General features: G+C 41.8%; 2 protein-coding genes across 4 annotated transcripts; one reads left to right on the top strand and one right to left on the bottom strand.

Moving 5' to 3' along the window:
* The first annotated feature begins 227 nt into the window (after positions 1-227).
* On the top strand, positions 228-20235 carry LCA5 (lebercilin LCA5). 3 transcript variants are annotated; one of them, XM_068678113.1, is made up of 9 exons: positions 228-335; positions 1449-1512; positions 5801-6206; positions 8599-9128; positions 10620-10757; positions 11586-11682; positions 12785-12930; positions 14717-14855; positions 16627-20235. In XM_068678113.1, exons 3-9 carry the CDS (start codon positions 6008-6010, stop codon positions 17412-17414), a joined length of 2037 nt encoding a protein of 678 aa, XP_068534214.1. In that variant the 5' UTR covers positions 228-335; positions 1449-1512; positions 5801-6007; the 3' UTR covers positions 17415-20235. The 3 variants fall into 3 exon arrangements, with proteins under 3 accessions (XP_068534214.1, XP_068534213.1, XP_068534215.1); XM_068678112.1 differs by having other exon boundaries at positions 1449-1507; XM_068678114.1 differs by lacking the exon at positions 1449-1512 and having other exon boundaries at positions 239-335.
* A 2634-nt stretch (positions 20236-22869) lies between these two features.
* LOC137854551 (xin actin-binding repeat-containing protein 2-like) lies at positions 22870-27762 on the bottom strand. Its single transcript, XM_068678116.1, has 5 exons — positions 27240-27762; positions 26259-26390; positions 25645-25752; positions 25282-25335; positions 22870-24545 (listed from the first exon to the last, which is right to left on the bottom strand). The coding sequence occupies exons 1-4, from the start codon at positions 27261-27263 to the stop codon at positions 25303-25305; spliced, it is 297 nt and encodes a 98-aa protein (XP_068534217.1). The 5' UTR covers positions 27264-27762; the 3' UTR covers positions 22870-24545; positions 25282-25302.
* Between the last annotated feature and the right edge of the window lie 4 nt (positions 27763-27766).

Consider the following 27766-nt stretch of genomic DNA (forward strand, 5'->3'; position numbering starts at 1 on the left):
CAACAGCCTCCGGCCGCCATCTCCGGCCGCGCTCCCCTCGCCCCGTCCCTCACAGGCGCTGCGCCCCGCAGCCAAAATGGCGGCGCCTCGTACGCCCGCCGCCTTCAACGGCGCCCTTCCGTCCCGCCCCCCGTGCTGCGCCTAAGCCAATCAGCACCCTTAACTTTCCCTCTCCACCAATCGCTCTCCAGGAATCTCTAAACTGTCAGCGCGGGCAGCCAATGGCTGAGAGGGAGAGCCCGCCTCCTCCCGCTGCCGGTTGCTGGGGCAGCGGCTGTCAGGAGCCCCCGAGCGGCCCCTTTAAGCGTAGCGTGGCAACGGCGCCGCGTCCGCAGGTACCGGCGGGGCCGGGGCCTGGGCATGGGGACGGGGACGGGGACAGGGGACAAGGGACAGGGGACCCGGGGCCAGGGCCGGGTGCGCGGCTGCCCCCGGGGAGCGGGGCCGCCATGATCCGGCCGTGGTGCGTTGGGCTCCCTGAGGCGTCTGCGGAGCTCCGGGGGGTGCCGGGGGGGGGCTGCCCCGCGCTGTGTGGCTGGTGTTTATCTGATAATTCGTTAATTTAATCGTTTTTTATTTGGTTTTGTTTTTGTGTAACAGGCTGACAACTAACCCATATTCCCCCCCAAAGTATTAAATGTACCAGTGCCAGAGGTACCTCGGTGGGTTTTCCTCAGGCTTTCCTCAGTTAAACTCCTTTCCTAACGACCCAGGCTGCTCGGTGACGGCTGAGGGGTCAAGGAAAGCAAAACGCTTCGAAATTAGAGCCTCCTCAGGCGAACCGAAGTAAAACTCAGATGTCCCAGTGACTCGTTTGCTCTAAAGGCAATCTGCGATTTTTCTTTTTTTTATCTTAATCAAATTACATCTTACATCATAACCCGAATCTTGCAAAACCCGACAGACCACGGTTTCCTGTTCTGTAGGAAAAGTGTGATAATCTTACCAGTTTACAAACCCAAAAGCCATTTGGAGATGCAGGAAATTAATTTTAGAGGTTCCTCGAGGGAGCTTGTATGGGTTCACCTTTCCCCATTTGTTTTCAGCCCCTTGATTTCTCAAAATACTTCCAGAAAGCATCAGAAATCGCTGTGCTTTGCTACCTGTCAAAACGGTGCTTAGCAAAATGTTCTCAAAAGTGGGTAATATCCAGCACAGAAGTGGATAATTCTCATCCTCCGGTTTTCACATTTTACTTCACAAAATACAGTTTGTCTATTTTAAATACTGTTATGAAAAGCACTCTTCCAAAGGATTATTGCCTTTTCAGCGAGTGCTTGTGGGGCTATAAAATGACTGATCAGCGTTAAGTTAGTAAGTGAAAATGAGTGTTCTTGTTTTATGTATATAATTAGACATCTTGATAATTGAATTGTAGACATTTACATTTTTCCCTGAATGCAGTCCCACTCGTTTTCATTCACATATGCTTTTTTTTTTTTCTCCAGAAAAAAATCTGTGCACGAAGACTTCTTTCTGTCTTTCAGTATCCTACAGGCAGACAAAAGTAAGGTATATCTTGGCTACACCCACACCACTGGAGTTATTTGCCCCACACAGAAATCAGTGCTGCCACTTAGGTTAACACCTGTGGTGCCTCTGCCACTGGTGTGACCGCCCCAGGAGCCCAGGGCTGCTCTGGATGCCACATGTGCCCCCATGGCCCGGAGACAGACCAGGCTGCTTGAATACCACCAGATTGTTTTATTCAGCACGTTGCTCTCAGCAAAGAGGGGAACACAGATGCAGAGCCAGGAATCAGTTGTTAATCTAATTAAAATCTTAATGGTCTAATCAAAGATTTAGTACTAGTCCAGATAATAAACACGGTTCAAGTTAGGCACAGTTAGAGTGATGCAGACAGCCTCCAGTACCAAGCACACTTTCTGGTGTTAACTTCAGCCACATCTGGGACCTGAATGGATCTGCCTGGCAGGGGGGGAGTCTTTACAGCAACTCACCTCTTCCCGTGCTTCCCAGGGAAGGCTTTGGGATGGTGGATGCTAGTAGCTTCTTCTTCCTCATCTTGGGTCCATGTGGGATCATTTTTTATTCTTCTAACGGACTGTACACATTGCTCTTGCTTCATTGCTCCATCCAACTTTATAACGTGGTGTGTTTGTTCTGTGTGTTATCTGTAAAACTGTTTTTGCCTGTGTCCCAAGATCGCATCCTTCTGATGAGCAGTTACTGACCGCCGGTGAGCTGTTACAGCGTGGGGCCCACTGTCACCCTGCATTTGTGCTTTCAGGGCCCTGCAGTCCTCTCATGGCTGTGCTCCTCTCTGCTCCATTTTCCCAAGGGGAAACAAATAGTTTACTCCCAGAGCAAGCTACCTGTTGCTTTCTGTTAGTTTTACATGTAACTATAGGTGCTAGAGCACACGGTTGTACAAAGCTAAGCAAAAAGCAAAAACGAATTAGATAAGCCACCTGGCTGTTAGCTAATTTTGCTGCAACTAAATAAACTATAGCAAAGCTCCAGGCATCCAAAATGAGTCCAGACAAATCCTGACAAGTCCCGTGGCCCATTTTGTTAGCTGAAAATGCAGCCTGTGGCTTCTTACAAGCAATGGCATCACCTATATATAGCTTTTGTGGCTATAGCCTACAAACACAATTACAGTTTTCAATGTTTTTTCATTCCAGATGACTGAAATAATGTGAGGTCTGTGATACAGCCCTCCAGAGTATTATCTCTATATTTTCAGAAAGATAAAAGACAGAATTAGTTTTATATTAGTTTATATTTTAATATGTTCGTTTATATTTTATTTTATATCTTCTGCATTCCCTGTGATTCTGTCTTGTGCAGTCAGAACTGACACAGCTTTACCTGTGCACCATGTAGAGAGCAGAGTGTTCCCAAAACTGCATCTGTGTTTCAGTTTGGGAGCAAGGAGCAAGGCAACAGAAATTCTGTGCAGATGATTGTGAGACCAGTTAGGTGTGAGTGTTGATATGCTCGAGGGTAGGAGGGCTCTGCAGAAGGATCTGGATAGGTGGGACTGGTTGGATGAGGCCAGCTGTATGAGGTTCAACAAGGCCAGGTGCTGGGACCTGCACCTGGGGCACAACAACCCCATGCAAGGCTATGGGAAAAGTGGCTGGAGAGCTGCCCCGTGGAAAGGGGTCTGGGGGGCTGGTCAGTAGCTGGCTATGAGCCAGCAGTGTGCTCAGGTGGCCAAGAAGGCCAACAGCATCCTGGCTTGTGTCAGGAACAGTGTGACCAGCAGGGCTAGGGAAGTGATTGTCCTCCTGTGCTCTGCTCTGGTGAGGCTGCACCTCGAGTGCTGTGTTCAGTTTTGGGCCCCTCGCTACAAGAAGGACATCGAGGCCCTGGAGCGTGTCCAGAGCAGGGCTATGAAGCTGGTGAAGTGCCAGGAGCACAAGTCCTGTGAGGAGTGGCTGAGGGAGCTGGGGGTGTTTGATCTGGAGAAGAGGAGGCTCAGGGGAGACCTCATTGCTCTCTATAGCTACCTGAAAGGAAGGGGTGGGGAGCTGGGGGTCGGCCTCTTCTCGCAGGTAACCAGTGATAGGACTAGAGGGAATGGCCTCAAGTTGCACCGGGGGAAGTTCAGGTTGGATATTAGGAAGAATTTCTTCACTGAAGGGGTTGTGCGGCACTGTAACAGGCTGCCCAGGGAAGTGGTTGAGTCACCATCCTTGGAGGTCTTCAAAAAACGTGAAGATGTGGTGCTTAGGCACATGGTTTAGCGGTGGACTTGTCAATACTAGGTTAATGGTTGGACTTGATGGTCTTAGAGGTCTTTTCCAACCTGGATGATTCGATGACTTAGGAGTAGAGCTGTTTGGGAGGATGGTTGCACCTGGATAAATTCTAATATTTTTACTTGATCCTAGTCTTGCCCTCGTTAATGTGTGTGAGGGTCTTCATTGTATTTAGAGACAAATACAGTTATGGTTAGGTGTATACTTTTGAAATATAGCTCCATTAATTCAGAAGAAAAAAACATACTTATTGCTGATCATATGAATGTTTGCAGTTGCTGACCCCTCCTGCATGTGTTTAGCAGTCTCTAGGACAAGTGATCTCAAGCATAGCTTGTCTTCTTTCTCAGCCTTGTGGTGTAATTTCAGTTTTCATCTTTGATGTCAGTTTTAGGTATCTAATTTATTTGGACCTCATTGAAAATATTTAGGTACTTAACATTATTTTGGAAAGGTACTCCCCAAGCAAAGAAAAAAATGCTCTCTTCCAAATAATTCAGTAACAGTTTCCTAGGAGCTTCTCTGTTCAGAAATCTATGGGGATATTTATTCCTCTAATTCCTGCTGTATAGATTATGAGGGCAAATCCATCCTAGTCACTGGAGACAGAGTTGAGTGTGCTAACCATGAACTGGGCCAGAAAGCTTGAATTTGTAATGAAAACTTTCTTGGCAGCTGACATTTCTGTTCTGCTTGGCTGTGCAATTCTGCAGGTATGGGCAGTGGAACAGAAGGCTAAAAAAGCGTGCTAAGTTTATTTTATTGGGGAAGCAAAGTGATATAGTGAAATACTGACCTCTTTTTTTACAGGTATGTCATATGCCCTGCAGTGTAGAAGAGTTTTGGTTGAAAGCAGCTATTTTATTTTATTTTATTTTATTTTATTTTATTTTATTTTATTTTATTTTATTTTATTTTATTTTATTTTATTTTATTTTATTTTATTTTATTTTATTTTATGTATGTAGTTTACTTAACCATTTAGAAATGGGTTAGGAGTTCATGTCATTCAACAGGCAGAACTGACAGGCTCTGGTGTGAGTCCTTTTTATTCACCCATTAGAGGCTTCATGTCTTGAAGTTGGGAAGTTGGGAGATGGTGGAGAAATAAGCTTGAAAACTGTGGTGAGAGACATAAGACACAGGAGGCTGCACATAATTAATACTTTACACATTGATGAGAAAATACTTTTGACTGAGAAGGGTAAGGAAAATTTTGGATATATTTACTCCATGATGTTGTCACCAGGTGTCTCAAAAAACTGCAAAATAAGGTGATTTTTACCTTCAGTTTGGAGGATGGTCATCAAAAGACCATCTGCAGGAGCAGCCATTCTCTTTTATACCTGCTGCAGTAACATTTACCATATACCAGCAGCACAGTCTCCTTCATCAGATTCTTACAAACTTAAAAATAATTATTTTTTTAAAGGCTCTGTTTGCATTTTCATATCATGCACATGACACAAATACGTGCTCCTTCCAGCTCTTGAGGGCACGAAGCACTAGATGTTGTAGGATACAAGAGTATTTCCCTCGGCAAAGGGAAGGGCCCAGTAGTGGTTAGGGCTGGAACATGCTCCAGGCAAATGGGACAACTGATTTTTCAAGCACGTTATTTAGCATCATTGGACTGTCAGAAATTGAGATATGGAAAATTTAGTCAAATTCTACAAATACTGTCTCAGTTCTAGTCAGAAATAAGTCATTAATTTATTGGGTAAAAAGTTTTTCAGTATGTTTAAATTAGTTTCCTAAATAGCTTCAGACTTTTACTTGTCTTTTGTCTTGTTTTCCAAATACTTCGCTCTCTAACCTGGCAGTAATTCCTTGTTCAAGATTTAGCTGTGGTACTCTTCTCATTCCTCTTTCTGGTGATGAAGTGCCTCCAACTACTGAGTATAGTACTTGCTCTGTTCCTAGAATGATGTCTGTCCCATTCAATATAAGTAATAAAGCTAATGTAGCAAAGCATGTGGCGTAAAGTTATAGGAATTCTGAATAATTTTACAGTTCTTCTACCTTTCTTAAGGGCAAAATCACTCTCACTTTTTTTTTCTCTCTCTCAGTTGTTACAGAAAAATGCATTCTGAATGGAAACTACTGCTTGCTGGACTGAGCTACAAAGATCTCATGCTTGGGAGATGAAGATGATAAATACAAAGAAATAATCCAGCTGCTGCCATTGTGACTACCAAAAGGTCTTTTGTGTCAAAATGCACAGTCTTTGAGAAAAATCTGGAGAGCAGCTAATTTAAAAAAAAAAAAAATAAAAAATGGGAGAAAGAGTAAGAAGCCCAGATTCTGAACAAGACAGAAAATCAGATGGGGATAGAAATAGTGACTCCTATTATTCGGATGAAGATAATGTCTCTCACTCATCTGGCCAGTCACCCACACTAAGCTATCCGTCTACAAGCCAAGAAAAGAGAGATCACAAAACACAAACTTCAAACAGCCTTGTGCACTACCAAGGTAGGTAGATCGCAGAAGTTGTTCCTTTGTAACTGCTCCAAAGAGTTGACTGTGTTTGAAAGCTGAAATAGAAGTGGGAAATTTTATTAAGCATTGTAAGAATCTAGAAATAAGGTTCATGTGAATTATACTACAGATGGCAAGTAGACTGTGACAGTTTTGTGAAGAATGAAACTAACCTGTTCCTGCAAGAGGACAATTTTAATGGTTTTCAGAATTACTCGTATTTTTTTTTAACAAGCAAGCACAGCTCCTAAAGTAGTCTTTTGTTGAATCGTGCTGATGTTCTCTTTCAGTCTTTGACGAAAGGACTCAAGGCAAGCCTGTACTATGCAGTCTGTAAGAGACAATTGTTATGATGTCTCTGACAACATCCCCTAAAGATCTCCCTGTTGGGGAAGTCTACTTGACTAAGCTTTACACTGCTATAATTGTGTACTTTCAAAACAAGCCAGAAAACAAGCAGCAATGTGGCAAGAGAGAGAAAACGTGTTTGGTGACTGTTAGGTACATATGGAGTGGAAATTCAAAAGAAAGGGTTTTTTATAGGCCTTCCCTGAGAATAAAATATTTCCAATTTGAGATGGGATAGCTCCACTGAGCTCCCTCACATACATGAGCTGCTGTCTTGGTTTGGGGGCAAAATGAACATCCCTACAAAAGGGAGAGAATGGTTATACAGGTCCTGGTCTGGGATGCCTCTCTGCCACATTTTGACAGCTTGTTCTAAATAGTTATGCACGTCTTCTGATGAAGCAAGAACATCTCATCTTTCACAAGCAAATGCTGTTTCCTTTGTAACTGCTTGATACTGTAGGAACCATGTGGCTAATGGTATGATCTAGGGTGCCATAAGACCTGAGGTTGCCCAGGGAAAATATCCTTGGTCCTGGTGCAGCTGGTGTTTTGCTGAACATCTCTTTGTTCACAAGTGGCATCTGCTCCACAGCAGTCATGAATTAGGTGTCTGGGACACAAAAACCTCAGTTCCACTGTACTACTTCATTTGGAGGGGGCAAAGAAATGAGTAGGTCTTCGATGTTGCTAGAGCTAAGTATAATTATTACGTGGAGGCATGGTGAAAGCAGTGCTTTTCTGCGAAGACACTATTCCTCAGTTTAACTATATGGACAAAAGTGTAAACTTGGTATTGGAATTTTCTGTTCTGCCCTAAATGTGGGAGAAATTCTTGAAGGGGCTGGAAGTCTAGGCTGTGAGGTTCGTGGCAATTTGCTTAATTGGTGATAGGAGTGACATCATGCCTGCAGTACCTGTGTTAGTGAATCTATTCACACCTGAGTGTTATAAAAGTGTTCTTCATGTGGAGGGAAGAAAAAGTTTTTTCACTGTTTGTCCAAACTGTGGAAAAAGTGAGCATTGAACAGAAAATGAATGAGTATATGTGCAAAACATTCAGAGGAAAATATATTTTAAAGCTGTTATTTTTGCTGTCAAATACTCTCTGTAGCTTAGAAGAAGTATGGTCAGCACCAAAAGGAAGGCAGAATTTGCAGCTGCTCACACCCAGTGTATGGGTTACTGCATTATTGCTGAATACAAGCTTTCAGACCTGTATGATATATAGGCTGGTGCTCAGCTTCTTTATTCCAAACAGTGGCATCCCTTAATGAATATATACTTGCTGTATATTCAGATGGTTTAAGATATATTTTAGTGTATCATGTCCTTTATTCACTGAGTGTAGCTTGAGAGGCAAATAAGATAGAAACCTAATGTTTAGCTTTCATCTGTGGGGATGATAATAAAATAGTATCAAATAGAAATGTGGGAGTGATGCGCACTGATAATCAAATAAGGATACTCCGTGGAAAATAACTTGTGATACAGAAATAAATTATTCAAGGGACAACTGAATTTTCATGGATTTATAATTTTTCTTTGGAGGCTTTTTGCATTGAGCCTTTAAGATTGCTGTTTCGTCTGTAAGCATGGCAGCTGGGTTTGAAAACACTGTTTCATTTGTCTGAGAGAATGACATCTTGCATAATACATAACTAGCTAACACTCAGCTAATTGTTGCCATTGTACAAGCATTTGATGATATTGTATGCATAGGAGTACGGTATTTCTAATCAAATATTAATGAAACGTCTGTTATTTCTGATACAATTTGCAGATTATTACAATGCTTCTATATTGATGGCTGAAAATATTACCTCTTGCAGATCACAAACAGAAATCTCCATTTTTTATCTATGAAAAGAAGCATAAGCCTCTCACATACATGCTTTCTATTTTCTGGTTTGAAAGCTGCAATCTCTGCTACGTATTGTAAAATTGTTTCAGGCAGAGCTTTATTCCAGAAAGGATGTCTGAATCAACAAATTGCATTGTCTTATGGTAAACATGCTTTTCATTTTTCCTCTCTTAGCCGCAAAGAAATTGGGTTCCAAATATGCACCGAGCAAAAGAGGGACACGGTGGGGTTTCCGTTCTCAGAGCCTCACTCGGGATTCTCCTGCGAAGGATATAGATCTCGTTACAAAAAGAGTTCTTTCTGCTAGGCTGCTGAAAATCAATGAGCTCCGAAATGAACTGACTGAACTCCACATCAAACTAGATGAGCTGCAGAAGGAAAACAGGGCGCTGAAGAGGCTTCAGCACAGGCAGGAGAAAGCCTTGAATAAGTTTGAGGATACAGAAAACGAAATCTCTCAGCTCCTTGCCCGACACAACAATGAGATTAGAATATTGAGGGAGCGCCTACGAAAATCTCAAGAGCGAGAACGTGCCACCGAGAGAAGGCTGAAGGATTCGGAAGACGAACTGTACAGAACAAAAACTGTCTTGCAGAAACTGAAAAAGCTGTCTGCAGATAAGCACCTTGCCGAAAGAGATGACCTGGCAAAGAAACTCGCCTATGCAGAGAGCAGACTAGAGGACAGTGAAAAAAGAATTAAGGTGAGATGACCTTTTCTTTTGTAAGAAATTTTGGTTCAGGTATTTCTTACCAGAAAGAGCTTCATGTTGTTTTTATTTTTTCCACTGTGCTAGAGCAAATAGAAAAATTATTCTTTTTTACATGTAAATCGCATCAAGTAAATTATTTCCAAGGTAATTACATAGTTATATACTCAGTAGTCAAGCATTGAAATTGCTATTTACAAATTAAGTGTTACTTGTCAGTGTATACACAGTGAGCTTGTGCTTTTAAGTGCTTTTATAACTAGTAATAATGTTTCAGAAATGCATGCAGCTATAGTGTAACTTTATGAAGTCTAATTTATCCTCCAGAAGGTGAAGCATTTAGTAAAAATTTACTGGGTATTCAGGGAATCGTGTACTAAAATTCTTCCTTTAAAAAAAAAAAAAATCCTGTCCCCTATTCTGCACATCTGAGAGCTGAGCTGGGGAAAAGTATAGCAATCTTTTTCATACCAAAATGAGCTTTAGTACACTTCGTAGGTATCCATTTTAAGAATCTTGTGCAATTTACTTTAATATTATTCAGCAAAAATATTTACCAATATGTCTTAAAAACTCATCTCATTTAAAAATAATTGTGTTTGCAGCTTTAAACTGCTGGAAGTTGTATACAATGCTTTTTTTAACATTATATTGGTCATTAAAATGATGTTAAAGTTTAGTGACTATATTAGTACTTAAAGCTAAATTACATCACAGAGATAATAGATACTGTAAATCCAAAGGATTTTAATGGAAACTAAGCTCCCATGAAATAAACCCAAAAATATCAGGATAGAAAATGCTGCTACTCAGATCACCTCACCCTGTAGCGTCACCATCTGGCACCTGTAGTTTTACGATCGGGTATTTCAGCATTTGTGGTAGTGGATAATGTTAAAATGAATCATGCTCTAGAAGTACATTTTTTTCGTCTGTTTTTTTCCTCCTCTCATCATCACAGGCTCACTTAAAACAGGTGAGAGTATCTAAATGGAACAACAGTCACAAATCTATTTCCCAGAGAAGAAGGTTAAAATTATTTCTTGCCTTCTTCCTTCTAATCCTGTACTTTTAGGGAGGTGTCCTGTTTGGAAAACCATCAGGTCAAGATTGTCTTAGAGTTTCAGAGGTGCACTCTTTGCCTGTGCCAAGAGCCTTGGGGAATTGACTACCATGTCCCATGATGTCCTCAAATTGTCCCTGTCTATTCCAGAAAGATGAGCTGCAGCAGCTCTGCAGGTGCTCTGTCTGCCCCCTGAAAATTAGGGTTAGGGTTTATGCGTGTTTATTGTTACAGTAATGGTGGAGCTGATATCCGAATCCAAGATGCTGGTTTTCTGTAATTTTTTTAAGTACCTTGAACATAAAAAGAAGAAAATAAAAAAATTAAAAAAATTAAAAAAAAAAAAAAAGAGAAGAAAACAAAAAGTATCCCTGCTGATAAAAATAAAATAAAATAATATTATTTTGTTGTTTTTATTGAAGGATCTGGAAAAAAATCTTGAATTAAGTGGTAACAGTTTTCAACGAGAGTTACAGTCAAAGAAAAAAAAGGTGCATGAAGCTCAAGAAGAAAACAGAATTCTCCAAGAAGAGCTTCAACAACTTAGTCAGAAGCTGAAGGTAAAGTGTGAAGCAATGCAAGCTGGGATCCAAATTGTGGCATTTTATCTTTGGAAGTATCTGTAATCGAGTTTGAATAGGTTACCAGTGATTGCACTTTCAGACATGTACTTGATTATATCACCTGTGAGTTCTTTTCCTGCTTCAAACAAGAAAGTTCTGTGCTCTGACCCCGCAGCCTGTTTAAGAGCAGGAATGCCTCCATGTTAATTATTGTTAACGCTAGTTAAGAAAAGCAAGATCAAGCATGTAGCCAAGAATTGCCATTAAACCACAAAATCAATGGGAAAACTGGGTATTGAAGACTTGATTGTTAAGATCAGATCCGCGGACATATACAGCAATTTATGTTAGTAATGTACGGGCATTACAGCAGGTTTGTGTACAGATTAATTGGATGTACTTGTGACACACACATGTGTACCCTGTGACAAGTAATACTGCTATCACTGAAATGTTTAATACTTTATGATACTAAATGTTTATTTGTGCGATCCATAAATACATCACAAGTTGTATTCACAGTTATGGAAGTACTGGCATATAGTTGTATTTTTGCTGCAGGGTTGCAACATTTTTTCAGACTATTTTGCTAATGATTTGGGGGAGGGGAAGAGCTCTATCTGCATATTTTTACAGCATAAGAAAAGTTAAGAATTTGATTGTGCTCCTCAAAACATTGAACAAGAACTAGTGATGCCCTTACTTTATAATTGATGCCCTTACTCTATAATTACAACAAATATTTTCAATTTAATTTACGGCTTTGGTCATGAGTAGTGAATGAAACTTTAGTAACTCATTCTGCTACACCTCTTTGACTCACAGGAAAAAGAAAGAGAACTTGAAGCAAAAAATATATATGCTAACCGTATGTTGAAGCTATCACCAAGAAAGGACATGGATATTATACAAAGAAAGAAAGGTAACACATAAAACAACAAAGGCAAAAAGATTTGTAATGTCACTTTTAAGTTAGACTCTGCTAGGTTATGCCATTCAGTGTTTGACCCCACTGCCACTTGTCCAGGAAGGCTTAAATTTTTGCACTGCTTTCAACACAGCAGTCATTACAAAGAAGAGCACAGTATGATGCTGTTTGTAACTGCAGAACTAGAACCTAGAACTTCATCAAAGTGTTTTTAATTAATTTCATATCAGAAGTTCCGGGGTGAAGGAGGAGAGGCAGATGGTTTAGTAAATTTTCTAGTCGATCATAGATAATGTCTACATGAAAATAAATTACAGAGGCTTTAAAAAAATAAAACCTCACTGCTATATTTTGTGGATGTTTTTTATTTATTTTGTCATCAATTCATATTTATTTTCTGTCAGATCAGCTGCAGTACTTTTTTCATCAGAGTGCATATGTCACAGAACATAATCTTCTAAAAGCATCAATGTAGTCATTTCTTCTGGTGTGACAAGGCAGCCTGAAGCCTTATGTTACCAGCATAAATATGTGTTTATATATGTATGTCTGTATGTGTACTCAGACAGTCTTCAATGGATCAGTAGAATCTACTTGTCAGAAGAAGCAGGAATTTCTGGGGCTGTTTTAAATATTTATTGTGAGCATTTCAGTTTACCTGCTGCTCATTTTAGGATAGGTATTGTACTATCACTCCATTTTAGGTTCAGGCTTTGAGAATGTCATTTAACAGATATAAGGTTGTGTTTTAAAGATACAACTTAAAATTAACTTAATGAGTTTGTTTCTCTAAATGGACCTTCTGAGACAAGGTGATGATTAGGATATTGTATGGAAAAAAAATATATATATATATTCACTGTAATATATACTGTAATGATTTTATTTTTTTTTCCTATTTGTGGTTTGGTTTCAATGTTAAGTTTTTACACGCAATTTTTTAAGTTAGCATTTGCAGATACTGAAAAACAGTTTCACGTGAAACTTCCCAACACTTTCCACTTCCATAGTTGCAGATACTGAGAAATGAGGGATAGATGCATAGCCTGGTATTTTCAAGGGAAAATGTGACTTGATTCGTTTGTATTTTCTACAGCCAACAACCAAAATACTAAAAAAGGAGCACAGCTCACAAAAGGAGTACAGACCAGTGGATACTTCTCACCGGTAGAATTTCCTCCAGAATCAGAACTTGTTTGTGGTGACACAACAAATAAGAAAGAAGGGATTCTTCCCAGAATAGTGAGTTCCATAAAAAAAACCTCAAGACTTCCTCCAAATAATTCACCTATCAGACTGAATATTTAATGCACAGCTTGTATGTTAGAAAAAATGTATATTTAAATATACAGAAAATATAATTTAGAAAACATTCTGATCTTTAAGAGAAGTGTTGCCTTCCCAGAAATGCCATGTGCCATTTTTGTGACAGTTCACCATGTTCAATGTCTTACCAATAACCATCAGTTCAATCTGTTTCTTTTTTTCTACCACTTCTTTGAAATTTTTAGGACTTTTTTTTTTTTTTAATTTATTTCTAATGCTAATTTGAGCAATCTGTTGTAACAGCACTGGCTGCCTTCGTCTCTCTTTTTGTTTTGATCTTAGTTATGGTTTCTTTTACTTTCCAAATTTATTTCACAATCCATAAATCTAATGCTTCCTCTTATTGTCAGAGTGATGGCATTTCTTCTGTCGTTTCTCCAGCTTTGTGAGCGTGGTTGCATTTTTTGATGTTACTTTTTTCTGTTTCCTTTTTTAATTATAAAATAGCACCATTAGAAGCATTTCTGATACTTCTGTGACCTCAGACTAAAGTCAAAGAGATTTGTAAGGTAGAATTAGACTGATTTTAGTACAAATTTTATGATTTTTCCTTATGTAAATCTAGGGCTACTTGTAAGGAATTATGCTCTGATGGTTGTCTTGACTGGCTTCCTGATAGGACTGAAGTTTTTTCATGGCTGACAGCTTGGTTTGTATGTTGTCTCTTCCAGAATCCTTTCTGTAAATATGGATTTAGTTTAATGTATGCATTCTTCCAGCACTTCGGTGTGTAAGTTATGTAATGGCACACTTGGTGTAAGTGGAGCTGGTGGAATGTAAATTACATTTGGGTAGTCTGTGCCTTCATCAGTTTTCTAAGTCAAGCATTTTACATATTTGTCACCTCTTTGTGAAATTTATTTTTAAAAATCATAATAATAGTCGTGTATATGAAGGGAAAATACTTGAAATTGTTCGGGCAGCAAGTTCTATTTTCTTTGTTCATTAAGTAGTAACTGTTTCAATTATTGTAGAGCAAACAAAACTTCTATATGCAGTAAAATGCACTTTTTAGGGAAATAAGAACAAGCTACAAAGTTAGTATCCACATGTTGGATTAGGCTGGCTTTCACTTTACTTCATTGCCACTGATTTTCTGTTAGTGATTTTTATGCTGACATTGATATATTTTCTGCAGCTTCTTTCCCTTTAAATGTATATTTACTTACTAGCTGATTTTTCACCCAGGAATGAGCCTTTCTCATTCTCTGTTTACTTGATACTCCGTGACATTAATTCCCACTGTGAAACTGACTGAATCTGCAACCCACTCACTTCAGTAAAAAGATCAGATTGTGGAAACTAATTGCTTGCTTGTTAAAACAAAAAGGGGATGGGGTCTGGCTTCTGTTAAAGTCCTGGAAAAGGCAATTACTGACTTCTAAAGAGAGCCACCCTTAACACAGGGACAATTTTGGTTTATGACATTGGAGCTGCAGTCTTCCTGACATGTAATACGGAATAGAATTGATTATCTGTTCATTTTGTTTCAGATACATAAAACTATGTTAAAGATGATGAGATTTTAGGACCAAAATCCCTGGGTTGTCAGAGTTGGTTAGGTTTAGATGACTTGCTCATTTTTGTGTTTAGCAGTGAGAATATAATTTCAGATTGAAATAGAAGTTCATGGTTTTCTTGTTGTTGTTCATTTATTTGATTATTTTACCCTATTAGTTTGTTTTGTATCAATTTATTTCAGGAAAAAGAGCCTCAAGACATTGAATGGAAAGAACAAGGAGACCTCCTAAGACAAGACCAAGACAGGGAAAGGGAAGAGAAACTGAAACGTGCTCAGGAAATACAGTCTTTAGAGGAGAGATTTCAGAAACTGCATGACGGTAAGAAAATGGGCAGCTGAAAGCTGGAAAATGCAATGCAGAATACTAATCAAGTGAGGCTGCTATTTTTTTCTTTTTGTGTGTGTGTGTGAGAGAGAGAGAGAGAAGAGTGAAATGATTTTGCAGAGATCACTACCGTGGAAAATTATTTTCACGTATATTATGCAAAGAGAATCAGAAAAAAAATAAGGAATATAGAGTAATTTGTATCCTGTATGCAGATGTGATTAAGTATGTAGCAGTAAAAATGCTGTCCACTAAGAAATATTAAAATCTGAGAGATTCGGCTTAGGATGACATATAGATAAATCAGCATTTACCTGCTGACTTGCCAAATGCCATTAAGGTAGGCAGTAGATTTTTACTATTGTAGTACAAATCTGCTTTCCTTAATTTGACCTGTTTTTTCAGTACAGATCTGCTTTACTTGTATCACTTGAAGTTGTAGTTTCTCTTTTCACTTGTGGTTATCTGAATCATTTGGTGTGGCTATTTAAGAAATGCTAATTTCTGTTGTTACATTTAATATTGCTTTTTTGTTCATTTGGTTTTCAAAGCATGCTAGTGACTTACACTCCCAAGTCTCTTCATATTTTGAGGTATTTTAGATGGACTGCGTCTGGCCATGTTAAAATATTTTTCAGTAATTATAGTTAAATAATGGAAGCAATTACAAGGAAGAATTCTAAAATGTTATAGATGCTTTCAGAAGTAAAATCTGTGTAAAATCCCCTGCATCCACTAACATTAGTGCATGATTTATACAAGCCAAGAATTTGCTCTGTTATGTCTGTAAGATATTCTGATCATGCTTCCCATCTTAATGTACAGAAAGGTAGCTACTGTCCTTGGTATAATGATATGCTACTAAAAAAAAAGATAAATAAATTGATCTGTTGCAGTTATTTCAGTAAGTTTGATCTAAAGTACAGTAGATAACATGGAACTTTGTGAAAACAAAAATCAGCAGTTTGAATGGGAAATGCCAATTTCAAAGGGAAATGCCAATGTGTTGAATGAGGCAAGTAGTCATTCAACTTTTGACCTAACGTGTCTATGGTGTCTCGACAGAAAAATATTTTGAAGACAGAAATACTGGAAGCCTCCTTTGTCTTTTATTTGCACTTGTTAGTAGCTAATTATTGTTTTGCACTTTTCACATCCTGTCACAGCTATGCAAATTGACATTTGGTATTAGCACAGGCACTGTCACTGAGTTCATGTGGTGACACACAAGGCACTTGAGCAAAGCTGTCTATATGCAGCAGATGTAGTATGTTTTAAATCATTCACAACTTGAAGCAAATAATGACTTGCTATGACTATGTTGCCTGATAGCTTCACAGCAATAGTTTCCTTTATGGGGAAAAAAAAAAAAAAGCATATGTCCCAGTGTCAGTGATGCTGACAAAGAAAAATAAAGTACTGTGCAAGTCAGAACTATTAAAATCGGTGATGCTATATTCATTTTCATTCAAACACAGGAAATAAGGCAATTGGCAGAAATGAAATTCTTCTGATGTTCTAAAACATGAATAACATCCTAATCCCTTTATAAAAATGACAGCATGCCTTTATATCTTAGCAGAGAACCTAGTATAAATTTAATTGTGACTTTTGAAGAATTTATTTTTACAGTAGCAAAACCACAGTATGCATAGAAGAGCATATTAAAAACTCGATGGCTTTTACTCAGATAATTTTCAAAATATGCTTATAAAGGCACTGTAAGACTAAATAATTCTAAATAATGTTTAAACATTTCCTGCAGAGTGGGAAGAATATGGTAAAATGAAAAAAGAAAGCAGCTTTTTATTGGATAAAGAAGATAAAATGAAGATGGAGACAGAAACACACAAACCTGAAATAGAGAGAGAAAGTACTGAAATGCTGGAAGAGCAACGAAAAAAAGAGTTTCTGCTTGCTAGAATGAATGAAATTGATAGAGAAACCCAAAATGTAACGAACATGAGACTTGCTTCTCAAACACCACTCGTAAATACAAGAAGACCTGATTCCCAGGACATAAAAGAGAAAAATGATCAATACGTTGAAATTCCAGGGAAGGTTAGTAATGGCTTTGCCCGAGGTGACAGCCAGGATGATGCCACAAAAGTACAAGGGCAGAAGCAGAAAAATGTAAGGACTGTAGAAGAGTTAACATTTGGCAGTTATGTACCTTCCTTTGGAAAAGGATCAGGGAGACCAAGCTGGCTAAATCAAAAAAGTGACTACTTAGGCGAAAATATCAAGGAAAATGCAGATTTTAATAGTAAGAAAGAAAAGAAGTCCAATTTAATGGAACAACTCTTTGGAAGTAGTGCCAGTACTGCCCTCCATTCTAAAAGTAAGGACATGACACCTTTTGATGTAGACTGGGAGTCTAGTAATACTCTTCTTGTCGATAAAAACAGTAAAGTCAAAGTGAAAGAAGACACTGATCTTTTCAGTGAAGGAAGAAACCTAAACAGACACCGTCTGCAACAGACTGCACTCAAGCCAGGAGTTAAAACCCTTGGTTCTTTAGAAGATGACGTTGAAGAAGTAATCTTACAATGATCCTATTTTATATTTTTCACCTGTAAATACTGAAAAAAAAATTTCATGTGATATTTATTAGATACAGAATTAACACATTTCAGATGTATTGTAAAGCCTTATGAAGGAATCATTTACTTATAAAGGCTATTTGTATAGTGGAAAGATGCACTCTGGTAGTACAGCCTCACCTATAGGCAGGAAACTTCTTGTCAAAAGTAAGATCCAAATGCAGCAGTGACTGTTGTGGCAGGGAGGCAGTGAAGTTGTCCTGAGGGACCTCTGATAGCTAAGTCAGCTGCTGGCTGGCTGCTTCAGCCAGAGAAGATGCTCTTGCTCCTTCCTGGGCTCCAGGCCTACAAACCCTGCACCCTGGGGCACCACCAGCCTCGTGCAGCTGTGGTGCAGCGTCCCAGAGGCTCCTCAGCCTCGTGCCAGTAGGGATGCTGTGGGAAAGGAAGGCCTGGCAAAGGCTGACAGCTGTCCTGGTGCTGCTGAACCAAAACCCCTACGCACTGTGGGAGGAGCTCAAGTCCCCATAGCACATGCAGGGAAGTGGATGGGGACGGCGGTGTGGGTTGCTCCTGCCATGGGAAAAGGCAAACCCACTCGTGGGATTGTCTTCACCCAAGGACCAGGGTACACCTGGATATTTCCAGCCACCCAGTAGTTGCCCAGCTAGCTCTGTCGGTAGAGCATGAGACTCTTAATCTCAGGATCATGGGTTTGAGCCCCACACTGGGTGCCAAAAAGGATTGTGGTGGTTTTACTCGGGTGGGCAGCTGTGTTCCACCTCAGCCACTCTCTCGCTCCCAAAATACAACACAAAGAGCTCAAGGTTTTGAGCTCCCTTTTCCCTTTAATTAAATCATCCTTATCTCAAACCTTGAGCTCTTTGGTGTCATATTTTCTCCCCCTTCCTCTCTGAGGCTGTCAGACCTTCTGGTGTTAACTAGCCAAGTGGCTTCTGGTACATTTATGTCCCATTGTTTCCATGCCCCAGCACCCAATGCTCACAGCACAGTCTTTATCAGCCCATTGTACCTCTCAACCTTCCCAGCAGCTTGTGGGTGACAAGGGATGTGGTACACCCACCCAATGCCATGCCTCTCAGCCCAGGAGGTGACCAAATTGTTTCAGAAGTGACTCCCCTTCTCAGACTCGATTCTGTCTGGCGTACCATGTCGCCACAGCACTTGCCCTTCCAGGCCCAAAATAGTGTTTTGGGCAGTGGCATGGTGTACTGGAGATTTTTGCAGCCACCCAGTAGCTGTGTGGCTAGCTCAGTTGGTAAAGCATGAGATTTAATTTCAGGGTCATGGGTTTCAGCTCCACGCTGGGTGCCAAAAAGGGCTGTGGTGGTTTTACTCAGGTGGGCAGCCAAGTCCCACCTCAGACACTCTCTCACTCCCCCTCAAAGAGGAAGGGGGAGAAAATATGACACGAAGAGCTCAAGGTTTGAGATAAGGATGATTTAATTAAAGAGAAAAGGGAAAGGAAACATAAAAAGGAAAAAAAATAAAAGTAAAAGAAAGGCCGCACAGAAGCACAGAAAGGCAGTCAGTGAGCGATGCTCGGCCATGCCCAGGGAAGCAGCCGCCTGGATCAGCCCCTGGCAAACAATAGGGCTGAGTTTCCACCCCTAGGGCAGCCGATCCCAAGGGTACTGGATGCCCCCTCCAGCTGTGGCCTGCGTGCTGCTGCCAGAGGGCTGGAGAAAAATGCATTAGCAATATCGACTGTGGCGTACCACCAGAGGCTTTGACTCTAGTTTGTACTGAAGTTCTGGCGCATCTGGCACTACAGCACTTCATTCAGGCCCCGATAGTCCACCGTTAGCCTCCACTCACCATTTGGCTTCCACACTGGCCCTATAGGACTATTAAAGGGTGGGTGAGAGTGGTCTGATGTAGTCAATCTGCCAGGCCTCACTGTGCTGAAATCCAAGCCACCTCCCCTCCTTCTTCACTGACCTTGGTGCCTGCAAGGCTTTTTCTCACTCCCCTCTTCCTCCCAGCTGCTTTTTTTGAAGCAGTTTTTTTCCCCTTGTTTTAAATATGCTCTCACAGAGGCACAAACAACATCACGTTGGCCCGGCTCTGGCCAGGAGCGGGGCCCTGACCAAACATGGGGCAGCTTCTGGATCATTCTCACAGAAGCCACCCCTATGGCCCCCCGCTACCAAAACCTTGCCACATAAACCCAGCACACCATTGCTCTCTTTTGATTTTTGAGAATTACTTGACATGCCATTATCAATCGGTAAATGATGCTTCTGACATTGGAGCATTGTTATTTATTGCAGAATGAGTTGGCTGAGAAGGCAGCAAGATTTTACGTGGCAGCACTGGCACTGGGGAAAGCTACTGGATGCGCATCTCTGGCTAGCCAGCGTGGGAAAGATTTTATCACCTGTAGGCTGCTCACAGCACACTGCTCTTAGTTTGGAATACTTCTTTTTAAGCTTCAGTTATTTTCTTTCTCAGACCGCCAAAGAGCCTCTTAGCCGTGTCAGGAAAATGCGTACATAACATCAGTGTCATGAAATGGGTAGAAGGGACTTGGCTAGCACAACGCCACAGGCAGATGGGAAACACTCTACCCCACAACCACGTTATCTCAGAACAACCTCAACAGAGACACAACTAACTCAGGAGAAGCTGCTCTCTTTTCTGCGTAGGTTTTCTCTAGACGTTCCTACCAAACTTACCCAACACTCCTCATATATTCAGGTTATATTTATGATATACTGACATTTTTTGTAATTTTCTATGTAAAACTCCAATCATTGCTACGTTTTGTTTTGTTTAACAAAATGGTTTTATTAAAAGAGTTAAGTAAAGCTTGTGCCTTTCAATCATCTTTTACACAAAGTTCTAACTTTGTATACGATGGTTTTGCTGTTGGAGGGGGGAGGGTTGGTGGCGACGTTGCTGCTTGGCACACGTAAATTGAAAGTGTAGTTGATGAAGTATAAAGCAGAGGCATTCCAGAAAATAAGCTGAAGGTCATCATTCTTTGTTAGAGTGACAGATTTTTAAATGCCTCTCTGATATGCTCCGTATGAGCCTGACTCAAAACATACGGAAATGCAGGGAAGGATTCTCATGATCTCAAGATGCTTTGAATCAAGATTTCCGTGAAAACAATAGCTTTGCTGAAAAGAAAGGCTGATGTTTGCATCATGCAATAACTTTCTTTGCTCTCCTATTCAGAAAGAAAATTAGTCACAGATCCAGACCCAGTGTGTGGGACCATTCTCACTGATTGTCCTGCAGTGAAAAGCAATCCACGTTCACCTGCTTGCTGACAGCCCAAACCTGCTCATGTTGATTATAACACCACAGAATTAACCTCAGTCATTTTACTTACAGAGGGTCAGAATATAAAGTGAAATTCTGACCAGAAGCAGTGAATTTAATGGTCTGTGTTACTTTTCCACGATAACTTGTTTTGGAGAATACAACGTTCTGAGAGGCAGGAGAAGTCTGCAGGTAAGCCGTGTAGGTGTGTGTGAGTGGGCGGTTGTTTGTCTTAACTCTCTTGTCCTAATTGTGGATGAGTGCTGCCCTCCCAGACGGACGGGCTGTGTTCACAAAGACGTTGCCTGGGCTGTTTGTTTTTCTTTCCTGTGGCTGAGGATCCTAAGACAGAAAACAATGATGTAGCCGCTGTTGTCATTAAGGATCACGTAGTGTATGGAGGGTTGATTTTGTTGTTGTTGTTTCTTCGCATTCAGACCCATTAACATCTGGCAAATTCTAATTATCGTGCTGAACTGGTGTGCCCTGCTGTTTCAATTATAAATGTATAGTTTCTACGCTGTGTTGTATTATCAGCTTCTTCTTAAAATCACAAATGTTCACGTTGTGCTACCAGACTTTTCCTGAAGCAAATGCTGTGCTGCCTTGCGCAAAAAAAAAATAATAAAAAAATGTATATCTCCGTTAGGAAGGTGAGAATAAATTAATCTGTTAGGAACAGGACCGCGGGTATATTTTCGAATTTTCCCTGGCTGCTTTCTGTCTCTACAGGCTATTCTTTCTTCTTGTTGTCCTTTACAATTTTAGAATTAATTGTATGCAAATACAATTGCAGTTAGAAGTATAAAGTAAGCACACAGAGTTCAGAGATGGACTCTTGTTGGGGCAGAGGCCAGGTGGATGTATTTCTTGGTTCCTTCCAACATCTGCAAGCAGAGTTTCTGATGTTGAGGAGGAACAGGTAGCTTTCTACTGACTGGAAGCAACTTGTGCGAGGGTGTACGGACCTTACTACTGGACTCATTGATCCACAGTGGTCCCCTTTACCCCTGGTCTCAGCTACACACCCATGGAGTCTGTGTGTTGCTCTGGTGGTGGCAGCACCTGACTGATGGCAGAAGAATCCCCCTTTTGGGATGAAAAGCCCATCACAAATGTAAGCTGTTTTGGTGATGATTTGGGATGCTTTGATGTTTCTGTCCTGCTGTGGGTTGTGCTTGTTAGGTGTTCAGAATGTGCGACCGTCGCACCTGGTGTGTTTTTCTTTCCTTTTGAACCACAGAAGATGATGGGAGAACTTCCTGCCTTCTAGCATGGAAATATTATTAGAGTTGGATGAATTGTTTTAATGCCATCCGCAGGGAGACGGTTCCTGCTGCAGGCAAACTTGTCCTCAGCTTCTGGTCCCCAGGAGAGTGGGCATCAAACAAAATTCTCTGGGGAGCATCCGACAACGATGTTCAGATGTCAGGACACACTTGACAGAGGAAATAGGGAACTTTAAGAGAAAAGACTTTTTTCTCTTTGCAAAAGCACAGATGAAATGTTTGGGGGGGATCATGGCAGATAATCGGCAATGCAAGAGAAGAGATGTAAGTTGGAGGAGAGCTTGGGATGCCCTTCACAACTCTGAAGTGAAGCCTGAAGAAGACTACAATAGTAAGAATAATGAACTGGGAAACGCTAGAAAGGATTGACCATTTTTCTTATATCTGTGATGTCTTTGCAGTAGCTAAGGAGTAAAAAAAGTGATTTTTCAGAGTCCTCATAAACGCTGTGCTTCTAACGATGCTTTGCTTGTTGCATATGTACCTCAGGAGGTGAACTGCAAATCTGTAATGCTTCCAAAATGGGGCTGCTTGGAGAGGATGTGCTTTGGCTACCTGGTAGCCTCGGGCTCATTGCTGGTCCTGAGGCAGAAGGCCTAATGCAGCCAGCCCAGGGCCCATTAGCATTGCCGGGGGGTACGAAAGAAGATCTGCTCTGGCGTGGTAGGAGTAGGAATTTGATTAGGAAAATGTCTTGAGGCAGGTGGCTACAAGAGCACCAGCAGCTCTTTCCTGGATACTTGTGCACCAGAGAGTGCTCAGGGTGAGCCTTTACTATTTAAAAAAAAATATATAATAAACTCCACAGAGTGCTCTACAGCCAAGACTAGAAAGAATCCACGCTGCAGAAATCAGCATCTTCAGGAGAATCACGCTGCCAATTGCAGGCAGGGAGGTTTTGTTTGGTACTTTGCAGATCCAGAACTCCTGACTGTGATTTTTAGTTTTTCTTTTCAGACATGCCTTCTCCAAGGAAAGATGATAGAAGACTGCTGAGATGCCTAGGAATCTCAGAATCAAGAACGTTAGGGATTGGAAAGGACCTTGAAAGATCATCAGGTCCAACGCCCCTTCTGGAGCAGGAACAGCTAGGTCAAGTCACACAGGAACACATCCAGGCAGGTTTTTAATATCTCTGGAGAAGAAGACTCCACAACCCCCCTGGCAGCCTGTTCCAGTGCTCTGCCACCATCACCGTAAAAAAGTTTTGTCTCACATTTAAGTGGAACCTCCTACGTCCCAGCTTGCACCCAGTGCCCCTTCTCCTATCATTAGATGTCACCAAGAAGAGCCTGGCTCCGTCCTCCTGACACTCTCCCTTTACGTATTTATAAACATTAATAAGGTCACCCCTCAGTGTACTCTAACTAAAGAGACCCAGTTCCCTCAGCCTTTCCTCGAAAGGGAGATGCTCCACTCCCTTAATCATCTTCATCGCTTTGTGCTGGACTCTGCCAAGCAGTTCCTGGTCCTTCTTGAACCTTCTTGAACCTTCTTGTTCTTCTCCCCACCCAGTTCTCCAACCTGTCAAGGTCCGAGACACAGGCAGCAAAAGTTCAGACAAGTCTGTTCGTTTTGAGTCATTTTCTCTCTTTATTGCCAACTTGTTGTGCATTACTGCAGAACACGTAGACTGTGACGCTTGCGTCTTTGTCCTTTAGGTTGGATTCTGTTGGTTTGGGCCCTTGCACATCCTCCACCAGAAAAGCAGCTCCTTCCTGGTTTGGATGCCTTTGAGAATGGCTTAGGTTCCTGTGGATGTCGTTGATGGCCTTAATTCTGGAAGCCACATGAGTGCTTTTGCTTTTGGGCACTCTCAGAGGCCCCCTCATCTACGGCTCCCTAGGCTTAGGGAGCCTTTCCTCTGAACAGATGTCGCCTCTTTGAACCTTTGGGTTTTCTTGTTCACAAACACTTCAAACTGGCAGCACAGCAGCTCCTTGGTGACGTGGCCATCTTAGAGCATGTGCATGGCTCTTGATGATTTCATTCATGGCTCTCATTCTGGCAGCATTCCTCGGCTGTGCCAGTGGAATGGTCTGGTCCGGAGAGCCCTCAGCTTTTTGACACTTGTCTTGAGTTTTCCTCAAGCTGAGAGTTTCTGTGCATCTGAGAAACTGGTGACAGAAAACACAGCCTTTTGGAGACTGGGAACAGGGAAAGAGGCTTCCTTCATCAGAGAAGGAAAGGAAAAGCAGAAGCATTTGAGTTCAACTTCCAGCAGTGTTGTCACACAGCAGAAAGTACTCACTGAATTCCAGGCTGTACTAAACACTACTACGTGTGCCCCTGACTGCTAAACTGCGTATATTCCCACCACTTTCACAGGCTGCATTTTTAATTACAACTCCATAGAGAAGATAGAAATTCAGACTCTATTAGACTGATGTCTAATCTTCCACATTTCTATCAAGGCACAGCCCTTGTCATCTTGTGCAGATGTTGCAGTCTCTCTATCTATGGGAGCAGCGTTCTCCTCTGCTGCCCTTTTCATCTGATGGTCAAAAACGTCTCTGGAAGTCTTTGGGACCTCCTTGTCCCGTCCATAGCTGCATTGCTTACTGCAATGGAAAAAAAATGTGAGTGAACAATGAACAACATGAAGAGAAGAAATACATGGGAAATGGATGAAGAAGTGTTGAGGGATGTGTTATCTATCGCCTGTGTTTTGCCGTACCTGAATTGCCTGAATGTCAGGGCTCGCAGAGGGCTGAGGTCTTTGTGTTAACCAAATGCGTGAATTCTAACACCAGGACTAGACTGCCAAAGCAGCGCCTCAGCACTGTGCTCACGGTCTCCAGGCCTGCTCCACTTGACTATAAATTGAGCCTTTACCATCCACAATTTTGGCTAGACAGGGGCAAGCATTTGCGTGTGTCTTCAGACAACTGTTAAAATGTCTCTTTCCAGCAGCTCAGCATTTATTTGAAGCTACCTCCTTCTGCCAAAGTCCTCTTTGTGTACCAACATGTAAACCTATTTCTTAGGTCCCACTGAGACCAATGAACGTGCTTAGCTGAGGAATCACAGAATCACGGAATTGAAGGGGTTGGAAGGGACCTTGAAAGATCATCGGGTCCAACCCCCCGCCAAAGCAGGTTCCTTAGAGCAGGCTGCCCAGGTAGGCATCCAGACGGGCCTTAAATATCTCAAAAGGAAGGAGGCACTGAACAACCTGGAGCAATGGCCTGTATCTGTATCCTAAGAGCTGTCCCATGTTTGTGCAAGTAAAGACAGTTGCCAAGAACTTGTCCGTAGTGCTCCTTTGGTAGCCTTTACTCCCAAGACACTTCTTACCTGCTTCATCAGTACGCTGGGTCAGTGTAGAAGCCCTCTCTCCCTGAGAGAAACCTGTGCACAAAACTTTCACATTACTGCAGGATTTAGTGCAACATGTAAGAATATTCCATATTTCTGTCGCTGTCTTTGAAACATCACAGAGAAGTATGAATGGGAAGCCCCATTCATTACCACATCCAAACAACCCTGCCTAGGACACTGTTCTAAAACCATTGTTATGCACTGCCAAAGGAGGGCAGCTATCGGCAGAACATCAAGATCTTGCTGTACCAAGTAGTGCTGGAGTGAGAGGCAAAGCAAATAAGGATGGGTATCTTGGTATACCTGCTGAATGATATAATTGTTAATTGATAAAGTTACCTCTTGGCTGTGAAAGGCTTCCAGTGGGCCTTCGTTGGTGGCTGTTGCACTGCACTCAGCTTCCCTGGTGTTGCTTGAGAGGGGGAGCTGAGTGGTACCTGAGGTCTCCTGAAGACAAATACAAAGAATCGCAGAATTAACAGTAATATGGATTTGTGTTTCTGCCTGTGAAGGGCTGTCACAAGTAAGTTCTACTTTAAGAGGTGTTAAGCCCAAATGGTTCCTTTATGGCAGCGTACCTTAATGATTTAGCGGGCTACAAGCACCAAAAGGAACCCACGTGACAAGAAGATTGAACTGTCAAGTTACGTGAGGCTCAAGAAGGGCAAGTTGAAAAGAAAATGGGGTGCAAATTTTTCCATGTCTTCTCTGTTTAAGGAGGATTATAGCGGATCATAGAATCACTATGGAAGAGACCTCCAAGATCATCTGGTCCAACCACCACCCTACCACCAATGTCGCCCACTAAACCATGTCCCTAGCCACCACGTCCAAACATTTCTTGAACGCCCCCAGGGACAGTGAAACCCAGAATAAAGCAAATAATGGTATTTTTCCCTTGAGTTTTTAGCAGGGCAGCCCTCATTTGTTATTATTCAAAATGCCACTGTTACCTCTGCAGCTTTGTGCTGGTACTGGGAGTGAGCAAAGGTGGTCATTGAAGCGGTCATCTGCCCGTCCTCAAAGTGTTTCCTCACTGTGGCCAGGCCCCCAGGCACAGTGCAGGACTTGATTTCCTCTGAGGTCTGCAGGGATCAAATGAGGCCAGGTGTTTTCCATTGTGGCTGGTGGCTACTTCCCCCAGGTGGTTTCGGGGCTACCTGAGCACCCCCAGCTGAGCTATTTTATAATGTGGTAATTTCAAATTCTTTAGTTTGAGCAGCAATTCACTGCACTCCTGAATATGATTTTACAGAGCCATTTTGTCTTTCAAGGAGACATTCTCCTGGAACTCCATCAGCGTATGTGCTGATCAGTGCTGGGAGGGCTCTCTTCTAGAAAGCCTCCTACAGCCCTGCAGCCACCCACTGCAACCACAAAGAGACGTCATAGCTGGGGAGAGGGAGGTGGGTGCGTGTGTTTCAAAGCTTGAAAGAAAAGCAGTAAGCAAAACAAACAGTATTGCCAACATTTTGCCAGCTGTGTCATACTTTTACTTTAGAACACATCAAGGACGGAGCATTTCTTTTGTGCAAACCAAAATGCCTTTAACTAACAAAAGTTAATGCGTTGTTACCAAAGCAATGTGTTGCTAAATCCGAACTATCTTCACCAAACAAGAAAATGAAGATACCACTTTTTTTTTTGTAATAGATGAATGCTGCCCATAGTTTTGATATCATATTTGTAATTTGGGCTGCCTTCATCAAGTTATCTTTTCAAAACATTAATGGGCATCAGGCACTCCTCCATAATACCGAAAACAAAATGGAGAAGGCTGGATTTTGTTTTGCACTGAGAAGAACCTCAGGTTCTCTCCCTGGGCGGCCTGGGGGCTGCCCTGCTGAGGTGAGTGCTTGCCCCTTGCCACCCCAGTGCCAAGATGGAGGGCACTGAACTAGAGGGAGAAATCAGATCAAAGCGGTAAGGCTAACCTCCAGTGTTGGTGGTCTGTCCATTGCCTGGGGACATCTTCTCAAAGATTGCCCTCCCCCGTTTCACGCCGGACATTTCCACCAGAGAAATGTCTGTCTGGCCAGTGCTGGTGGCAGTGAGCTTCTGGTGCTTTCTGCTTGCTGCTGTAAGACATGGAGGGGGTGTGAGTTAGCAGCTACTGGGAGGAGCCAGGCTGGGCTTCCAGGGGGCAGAAAGGATACGGAGAGGCAGCAGGTTGCTGCTGTGGCAGTTGTGTTCTCCAAGGCCTCAGACATAGCTTGTATCTGAGACTGAGCTTCCGTCTGCGTTGTTGGCTTGTTAGGACTTTTCGTTTGCTTTCTTTGTTTTGGGACAACTCTTTAACCAGGATTTGAGTGGTCCGCAGTATTACACAGGGGAGGAAGAAGCACAGGAGAAGCGCTGGGTTTCTGCAGCCCAAGGGCTCTCATGAAGGAAGTTCCCTTGTGCCATGTGCACTGGTCGGCACAGAATTGGACTTTAGGCCTCAACCTGACTTTAAGCCACT

Source organism: Anas acuta, chromosome 3 (assembly GCF_963932015.1).
Source record: "Anas acuta chromosome 3, bAnaAcu1.1, whole genome shotgun sequence".
Lineage (NCBI taxonomy): Eukaryota > Metazoa > Chordata > Aves > Anseriformes > Anatidae > Anas > Anas acuta.